The sequence below is a fragment of the Scardinius erythrophthalmus genome (assembly GCF_964197995.2).
Source record: "Scardinius erythrophthalmus genome assembly, chromosome: 15".
NCBI lineage: Eukaryota > Metazoa > Chordata > Actinopteri > Cypriniformes > Leuciscidae > Scardinius > Scardinius erythrophthalmus.
In genome coordinates this window covers 42,179,998-42,189,997 of record NC_138235.1, presented here as the reverse complement: position 1 = coordinate 42,189,997, position 10,000 = coordinate 42,179,998, and the positions used below count along the sequence as shown (strand labels likewise).

The 10,000-nt window shown below is 43.0% G+C and overlaps 1 protein-coding gene across 2 annotated transcripts in view; it reads left to right on the top strand.

The window, feature by feature from the left end:
• Window positions 1–10,000, top strand: part of nfxl1 (nuclear transcription factor, X-box binding-like 1) — a 27,079-nt gene that overhangs the window by 5,088 nt on the left and 11,991 nt on the right. For both annotated transcript variants that reach the window (XM_081385887.1, XM_081385888.1), the window contains exons 6-11: window positions 5,114–5,275; window positions 5,363–5,463; window positions 5,614–5,728; window positions 6,158–6,282; window positions 8,727–8,849; window positions 8,992–9,082. In XM_081385887.1, coding sequence (XP_081242013.1) covers window positions 5,114–5,275; window positions 5,363–5,463; window positions 5,614–5,728; window positions 6,158–6,282; window positions 8,727–8,849; window positions 8,992–9,082 — 717 coding nt within the window. The remainder of the gene's footprint in view (window positions 1–5,113; window positions 5,276–5,362; window positions 5,464–5,613; window positions 5,729–6,157; window positions 6,283–8,726; window positions 8,850–8,991; window positions 9,083–10,000) is intronic.

Below are 10,000 nucleotides of genomic sequence, written 5' to 3'. Positions count from 1 at the left end.
TTTGAATAATTATAATGTGGTGATCAGATGCAGATATCTAAATCAAAGAATATGGGCGGTTTGCGGGTGGATTTTTTTATTTTTAACAGTGGATTTGGGTGACTCAAAGTGCACCAGATTAATGAATTTATCTTTAAAATATACAAAAATTTCTTCCGGGGGGGCATGCCCCCGGACCCCCCTAGGGGTACAGGCCCCACCCACAAAAATAATGACGAAAAACACATTAGGCTATATGATGATCTATGAAAAATAACATTTAATTATTTAACATTTAACATTAACATTATTAACATTTGTTATTATTAAAATACATTATTAGGATTTTACCACCTCCGCCTCATTTTGCGCCAGGAAAAACCCTGATTGTCGGCATCTTTCCGCTTGGGTCTTGGGCTTTGGAAAGGCGAAAAAAAACGACCCCTCCCTCTAAACTTTTGGGGTACCTAGTGTCAGACTTGCAGGTGCCATAGGCGCATAGTTTCACCATGTGCTGAAATCGCAATGTTTGACGGAGGTCCTACTCCTTAGTTACAGTTGCTGAGCTAGGATTGGACGAGGAGCGTTCGAGGGCGGGGTTTTGCGAACGGTCAATTATATCTCACAATTATCCTTCTAGTTAAAGGTACAATATGTAAGATTTTTGCATTATAATATTCCAAAATCTCAAGGCCAGTGTTATATATTTTGTTAACCCCCTGGGGTCGACGGTATCGCCGGCGATACCAGCTCGCTTTTTTTCAGTTCAGTTCAAAAGAAATTAATTTTGCTCTGTGGACTTTGATATTACAAGCAAGTTTCATACATCAATCGATTCTGTTAAATGTGTATTATTTTTGTGTATACTCACAATAAAAACAAAGTGTTGTGCTTTTTGCCAAATAAAGAAAAATAAACGTGATGCGAGTTCTGCCTTCTAAGACCATTCTGAAACGTGTCCGAAAATGAACTGTAACTCAGCGAATACTCAGTCAAACAGACATACAGATACACAGACATGAAGCTTGAATTCTGTGCTTTTAAATGAGGTAATTTATATAAAAAACAAATATTCTCATCTTGTGAAATCTGTATTAAAAGAGAGCGATCCCAGTCGAGCTCATTAGAGCTAATTCAAAGGTAATGTGACTCCGCCCACGGAGAGCGCGTGCTATTCAAACGCAAACTACTGAGGCAATCCAAGCAAACCTGTGAACGCCCCCATCTCAGCTCGAGACAACACAAGTTTAATCATATCATCGTAGCCTACGTGTTTACACCATCTGGCAGCGCTGTGAGAAATATTAATAATGGAAAATCTACCTCAGAGTGCGGGTATTGCAGGAGAGAGGATCCGAATATGTAGTACGTTTTTTTTCCTTCTCAAGTTAATCGCGTTTCTGTGAATGAATGAACGGCAGCCGCAGAGATGCGCGCTGTTTATCACAGCTCGCAAAAAGACAGTTTAAATTTAAATTGCGTCTCTGTGTGAATGAATGATGATGTTTTAGCAAACTGTATTGCTATACTGAGTTGAGTAAAAATCGACAGAAATATGTTGAAATAAAATGTAGGCTATTTGTATAAGCAACGTTTTAAACGTTGGAAAATTAACATTTATATGCCCTAATATTTCATAAAAACAACGTTACAGTCAGGCGTTTCTGTTTGTGTATGAATGTTTCGGTTTTAGCAAACTGTATTGCTACACTCAGTAAATATCGACTAAAATACGTTGAAATAAAATGTATTTGTATAAGCAACGTATTAAACTGCAAATTAACATTTATATTTCTTATAATAAAAATTAAAGACCTATGTTACAGACATATGAAAGACAACATTTCGTTGATTAGTTTTGGATAGATTATAAATTTTTACTGTAAAATATCTGCCGCCTCAAATAAGCTTTTGTTTGTCAATATTTGCTTATGTTAAATATAATACGTTTTGTCAAAAATAAAGTTATCAAATAATCAACCAAATCCTTAACTTTGAAATATGTATGATAAAATGTATACTTTAGTTTTTACAAAGAAAGATTACACTTGAATTGTTGTAGTTGTAACCTTTTTAATAAAAAAATATATTTACAAGGTAGATGTAAACAAACTATTAAAAGGTAAATATAAGCCTTTTCTTTAAATAACTTTTATTGTGTTTTATTATTGACAAATTTGGGGAGAGGATAAATATTCCAAAACTGAAAATACAGTATGAGAATTAACTGCACAATTACTAGACATGTTTTCCTTGGATATTATAGGCCAAATTGCAAGCACAATATGTGGAAAAATAAAAAAGAATTGAGATGCTTCCAACTGTTGCTCTTGCATTCTTGTGGCTCAGTGACTCACCTGAATGAATGGCTAATTAAGTATGCGGGCCCCATTGTCTCCTCGGGTGTGAACCACTAAATATGCATGATCTGTGACGCCCACTCCGCATATTGCCTTTCCAAACAGAAAGTGCTTTGCAAAATTCAAATCAATGTATTGTGTTATGTGAATGATAAGGCAGGGTGATTTTCACTTTATTTTGAAGAAAAAACACTAGGCGATGACATATTTTAGACAAAAGTCTTATTGGCACATATTTAGTATGTGTTTTATGGCCTAATTTCAGAAACTTTAGTTTTTAGTTTTTTCAATAACCATGCATAAACATTATTCTCTCAAAAATGCAGACATGTACATTCTTGTTGCTCACATTTCATGGTAGCCCTGTTTGTGCTAAATAGTGTGTAATTTTTTTTGCCATTAACATGTTTATAAGCAACTGAAAAAAGCAAAAATGTCAGGGCATGTCAGAACATCTCAAGGACCCCAAAAACACCTTAGACCCCAGAGGGTTAAGTTGATTACTTACAATATCCCAAATGTTTCCAACTATTTTTAAATCGTGAGAAAATTGTGATTTTAACCAAGGAAACGGGCCGTTAGAGCAGGGGGAGCTGGGAGTCGCCAGTCAATGGCGTCACATCCGCGTTACCCTCGGTTTCCGCTCGTACTGCGTGGAGTCCTGGACAAATGCGGAAGTTGTAGTTGTAGCGTCTATCAAGCAACAAACGTTAGCTATCTTGCAGTCGTTATGGAACACAATTATTCTTTACCGATTGCAGCTGGTTCTGTCGACAAAGCATGCTTAATTTTATATTTTCCAAATGTAGCATTCGGTAATAGTTATGTTTATGTAAGGGAAGTATTAGCCTATTGCTTTAGGTTTGTGTTTAGTTTATTGACATTGTTTATCACGTCTGGTGTTTACGGCCATGTAAATAAATATAGCATGTGTTATACATAAAGATTAATCACTATTTTGGCAAATGAAGTGAGTATGTTCGAATGTACTTTTACAACAATTGTTTAGAACACGTAAAACTGTGCAGCGTTATCACAACAATGAATTCGACATACACAGTAACATCTATGATAACCTATGTAGTATTAAACCTTACTTTTCTTGCGGTTAATTAATTTTAATGAAATAAAAGTGTGATGAGGTTCAAGAGTCAGGAAGGAAGAAGACAGGGGTCGGCGTGACTGGAACTCGTACTTTATTAAAATAAAATAAAACAAAACAAACAAAAGTCACGCACAATGCGCATTCACAGTGGCAACCGCGACGGTACGAGTCCTCAGTCAATATCTCTCTCTCTCTCTCTCTCTCTCTCTACGCCAATAATACTGCAATAAGACACAGGTGTTCGTCATTTGCACTTGACCTATTTACGTCCCGCTCGTCTCGTTTCTCTCTCTCCCCTTACAGACCGCGCTGAACCACCCCCTCCTCGTCACAAAAAGCATGTAATTAAACGCAACATTTATAAAAATAGAACTTAACCTCATCCATGATTTTTCGATTCCCGTCTGACTGATTTAGGCTACGTCCACGGTGGAGTTGAAAACAACAGTTCCCATCATTCCACACTCCACATCGTCATCAAGCTACGCCGTTGTTGTTTGTAATGCAGTGCCTTCTAGCGGCAGAAAATGTTGCATATTGTAGCTTTAATTTATAGCATCAAATAAACTTGAATAAACATCTGAAGAATTGTTGTTTCAACCACGGATAGACGTCAGTACTCCTCCTTAAGTGCACATATCCCCGTAAACACAGTCGGGTTAGACGTCTGAGACAGCAGAGCAGTGTAAGCCTGTGCTCGCTGACACCGTTAATGCTGATCTGAGAACAGCACAGAAAGAAAACACTCACTGAACTTTTCTAACTTTAATGAGCTGTGGTTCGGCACTGACCTCTCCAACGGCCACAGGAGTGTGTGTACGCGACCTTGAGATGCGTTCCCTGTCAAACATCATTTATCTTTACTTTCCTTCATTTTTTCATTAAGGAAAGTAAAGAAAATTTTTTTTTTCTGGATTTCTTTATCTTTATATATATATATATATATTTTATTCGTATGCTATAAAATTTTATACAATTTATTTTGTTCTGCCGACGAACAAAATTAAACTAACCTGTTAATTCAGAATAGCAGAGATATCTCCAATTAAAAAAAAATATATTATCAAGTAGCCTTGGGGGCAGGGCGTGTTGGAGGCGGAGCATGTTGAGGCGGGCGTGTTGGGGGCGGAGCATGTTGAGGCGGGCGTGTTGGGGCGGAGCATGTTGAGGCGGGCGTGTTGGGGGCGGGGCGTGTTGGGGCGGAGCATGTTGAGGCGGGCGTGTTGGGGTGGGCGTGTTGGGGGCGGAGCATGTTGAGGCGGGCGTGTTGGGGGCGGAGCATGTTGAGGCGGGCGTGTTGCGGCGGGCGTGTTGGGGGCGGGGCATGTTGGGGTGGGCGTGTTGGGGGTGGGGCGTGTTGGGGCGGAGCATGTTGAGGCGGGCGTGTTGGGGTGGGGCGTGTTGAGGTGGGCGTGTTGGGGGCGGGGCTTGGGTAGACCATATAATCGGATATTGTGATATTTTTTAAAGCGATTATCGATAAAATATTTTTCTTATATATCCCCCAGCCCTAACTCAAACATACACACACTCTCTCTCACACACACTTATTTTTTGTTTATGAATATTTTTATGTAAACCAAAGGAAATTTGGTACATTTAGCTTAAAATTGTGTTCTTCAAGTATAATTATATGCAGCGTGTTGATGTCTCTCTGTGTGTGTGTCAGGCCCCTGCCCCCCCTGCCCACAGATGGTGAGTGTGTCGTGTGTGTGTGGGAAGTCGTCTCGTGTTCCCCGGCGCTGCAGTGCTAAAGCCTGGAGCTGCACACAGATCTGCAGACGCACACTCCCGTGCAGAACACACACCTGTGCAAACACCTGCCACGCAGGTAACACACACTTATTCCCTGAGCAGAGTTTGTTCAGACACACAGGAGCCTCTGTGTCTCTCTCTCTCTCTCTCTCTCTCTCCGCAGGTGTGTGTGAGGCGTGTCCGAGGGTCAGTGTGCAGCAGTGTGTGTGTGGCCTGAAGCGGGCTGAGCGGCCCTGTGCCAGTCCAGAGTGGCACTGTGACCAGGTGTGTGTGTGTGTGTAACGTGTGTGCAGGTGTGTGTGTGTGTAACGCTGTCCTGTGTGCGCAGGTGTGTGTAGGTGTGTGTGTGTAACGCTGTCCTGTGTGTGCAGGTGTGTGTGTGTTTGTGTGTGTAACGCTGTCCTGTGTGTGCAGGTGTGTGGCCGCCTGCTGTCCTGTGGGAATCACACCTGTGAGCGTGTGTGTCATGCCGGTGTGTGTGGAGGGTGTCCTCGCGCTGGGAATCGCTCCTGTTCCTGCGGCAAGACCAGTAAGTACACACACACACACACACACACCTGTGACCTGTGTCATGTGACGCTGCCGTGGACGAGCGTAAGTTCACACACACACCTGTGACCTGTGTCATGTGACGCTGCCGTGGACGAGCGTAAGTTCACACACACACACACACACACACACACACCTGTGACCTGTGTCATATGACGCTGCCGTGGACGAGCGACAGGAACGTCTGTGAAGAAATCGCAATCGCAAGAAATAGACGCACCTGAACAACGAGACGATTGAAGTAAAAAGTGTTTTAAGATTATCAGGAACAGAAACTGTAATCAAGTGTAAAATATCTGCACTTTATAAATCAAATATACATTACTAATACAGAAAACCTGTTTCTTTACGTAAAAATGGAGCTGAATGTGTTAATGCATTAACAATACAAGTGTGTGTGTGTGTTCAGAGAGTGTGTTGCCGTGTACGGTCGATGTGCCCACCTGTGGAGACACCTGTGGGAAGAGACTGGACTGTGGTTTACACACATGCTCAATGCGCTGCCACAGAGGAGCCTGTGAGACCTGCCGACAGGTACGACACACACACACACACACACACGTCATTTGTATGATTTTTTTTTTTATCTTTTAATTTCTAGAGGACTCAGGGCTCCAGACTTACTTTTCCACTGGTTGCACTGGTGCTACCAACTTTCTCAGTTATGGTCGCACCAGCATATGATTTGGTCGCACCTTTTTTTTTTTTTTTTGCTACATGCCATGGGATTAATCAATGCATGCTGATGAATAGTGGTCTTAATCTGCATACCCTAGTTTTTCACTGATGTAATAAGACTGACAGTGACACAAGACCTCATGTTAGCAAAAAATTAATCTTTTAACTCTAAAAAAAACGAATTAAAAAACTTTTATGTTCTTTAATGTTTGATTATAATTTTACTGTATTCACATAGGGATGGGAATTGATAAGATTTTATCAATAATAATGCCACTGACGATTCTGATTATTGATCCGATTCTTTAACGATTCTCTTATCGATTCTTGATAGCACTGTGTGGGAAAATGTAGTCAAATGCTTTTCAAAAAAACAAGTGGTTTTATTTATTTTAAAGCTTAAGCTTGAGTAAGCAAACTGTACTTTTTATGTAATTTATGTAATAAATAGAACCTTATTGTAAACTGTTACTGATTCAGACGTCTCCTGAGTTCACTGTTGGAAAGATGAGTTGTTTTAACCATTCATTAAAATGAATCGGTTCAAAGGAGTCATTAGTTCGCGAATTGGACGTGTCATGCGCGTTTTGTGATTATCCCAGCAGTTAGGACATGGACATCCAAGATTTGTGTCAACACAGAAAACATTTCATCACTGGATAGTTTTTTTCGTTTAATTAAAGTGTTTTTTTGTTTTTTATGTCAGCTGAATGTCCGGAACGCTTTTCAGAGAAGATAAGGCAACTTATTTAGCACAATTCACACCCAGCGGTAATTCAGGGAAAAAAAAAAAATCTCCGAATGCTCCACGGAAACTCTTCCGACCTTTTACCACCGTGTCGATTTATATTGATTAATATGTGCGCGGGAGAGAGAGCAAGACAGCGCTTAGTTTGGAGACGGTGAAGTCTTGTTTACACACTCTCGCCTGACTCCGAAGAGAGGGAGAGAGCGCGCGCGCGACCGGGGCTCTCTCTCTCTGCTCGTTCTTTCAGTTAAACATGCGCAGCAGTTCATCTACATTACTCACCGATCAAATAAGACTTTGGCGGGCGCTAAAACAAGTTCAATGCAGGAAAATTCATGCGTGAATTTAACTGAGTAGTACATGACCATGCACTCGCACAAATGCGACCACATCAAATTTTAACTCGCACATTCTCAAAAAATGGTCGCATATGCGACCATTTTGGTCGCAGTCTGGAACCCTGGGACTTTAAATGGAGGGACAGAAATCTGTCAGGTTTTATAAAAATGTCTTCATTTGTGTTTGGATGTTGAGCGAAAATCTTATTAGATTTGAAAGAACATGACGGTGAGTAATTAATGACAGAATTTACATTTTGGGTGAATTATATCTTATAAATACAGTAAGCTGAGCCTTGGGTAAAACTAACTATATCACAGATAATGTTGTTTACATCAATGATACACATCGTTGCATTTTGATATCGCAATTACTCTATATAGGGACGTATCGTTACACCCATATTAATGACTGTACGAGGCTGAGTTCTGTGTTCTGTGCTTTCATTCACTCCCATAAATACTGTATGGTCTCATGTGCATTTAGCCATTTAGCGGATGCGTTTATCCAGAGTGTTTAACCCATCCTTGAAGGTTGTGATCAAAGTGCATTATGGGTTCCCACAGGTCCTTGAAATCCTTGAAAGTTTGTGAATCTGAAATAAAAATTCAAGGCCCCGGAAAGTTTTTTAAAAGTTTTCTGAAACTTCTGAGAGTAACGAGGTGTGTGAACCCTGTGCATTAAACCTCAGAGCAACAGAGAGTAACGAGGTGTGTGAACCCTGTGCATTAAACCTCAGAGCAACAGAGAGTAACGAGGTGTGTGAACCCTGTGCATTAAACCTCAGAGCAACAGAGAGTAACGAGGTGTGTGAACCCTGTGCATTAAACCTCAGAGCAACAGAGAGTAACGAGGTTGAGAGAGTGAAGGTTGTGATCACAAAGTGACATTTAAAGAGATCATCAGGGAGATACAGCTTTCATTTGTGTTATTGTCTTGTAAACTAATGCAAGTTATAGTCTTCTGCTATTATTAGGTGTATTAACACCTTCTCCTCCTCCTCTCCGTCGAAACAATAAAGTGTTCCAGGGCTGATTCCGGTAATGCTAATAGACTCTGATAACAGGATGGAATTTCTGGCATTCCAGCCTCAGTTTCCATTCACACTGATGGAAATTTAACGACAGTTTCCCAGAATCAAAGCACAGTGCTACTGATTAGAGGGGTCTTAACGTGTGTGTGTGTGTGTGTGTGTGTGTGTGTGTGTGTTCAGGAGGTGGAGAAGACGTGTCGCTGTGGCCGCTACACCAAACTCTTGCCCTGTCATAAAGAATATCTCTGTGAGTCCAAGTGCAACAAGACTCGGACCTGCAGCCGGCACCAGTGCAAGAGAAAGGTTTGTGTAACACTCGCACACACATTCCACTCAGATCGTTTTGACACACACGAGTGCCTCTCACTCACACCAGTGCCACTTGTGTCTCACACACCTCTGTGTGGCTGATAGCGTGTGTGTGTGTGTGTGTGTGTGTTTCCAGTGTTGTGCGGGGAACTGCTCGGCGTGTGACATGAGCTGCGGGCGAATGCTGGGCTGCAGGAACCACAGATGCCCGTCTGTGTGCCACCAAGGTGAACACTTACACACACGTTCATGAACACACACTGCGTCTCCCTGTAGGAGCGTCTCCCCGTAGGAGCGTTTCCCCGTAGGAGCGTTTCCCCGTAGGAGCGTTTCCCCGTAGGAGCGTTTCCCGTAGGAGCGTCTCCCCATAGGAGCGTTTCCCCGTAGGAGCGTTTCCCCGTAGGAGCGTTTCCCGTAGGAGCGTTTCCCGTAGGAGCGTTTCCCGTAGGAGCGTTTCCCCGTAGGAGCGTTTCCCGTAGGAGCGTTTCCCGTAGGAGCGTTTCCCGTAGGAGCGTCTCCCTGTAGGAGCGTTTCCCGTAGGAGCGTTTCCCGTAGGAGCGTCTCCCTGTAGGAGCGTTTCCCGTAGGAGCGTTTCCCGTAGGAGCGTCTCCCCGTAGGAGCGTTTCCCCGTAGGAGCGTTTCCCGTAGGAGCGTCTCCCTGTAGGAGCGTTTCCCGTAGGAGCGTTTCCCGTAGGAGCGTCTCCCCGTATCAGCGTTTCCCCGTAGGAGCGTTTCCCCGTAGGAGCGTCTCCCCGTAGGAGCGTTTCCCCGTAGGAGCGTTTCCCGTAGGAGCGTTTCCCGTAGGAGCGTCTCCCCGTATCAGCGTTTCCCCGTAGGAGCGTTTCCCGTAGGAGCGTCTCCCCGTAGGAGCGTTTCCCGTAGGAGCGTTTCCCGTAGGAGCGTCTCCCCGTATCAGCGTTTCCCCGTAGGAGCGTTTCCCGTAGGAGCGTCTCCCCGTAGGAGCGTTTCCCCGTAGGAGCGTTTCCCGTAGGAGCGTCTCCCTGTAGGAGCGTTTCCCGTAGGAGCGTTTCCCGTAGGAGCGTCTCCCCGTATCAGCGTTTCCCCGTAGGAGCGTTTCCCGTAGGAGCGTCTCCCCGTAGGAGCGTTTCCCCGTAGGAGCGTTTCCCGTAGGAGCGTCTCCCTGT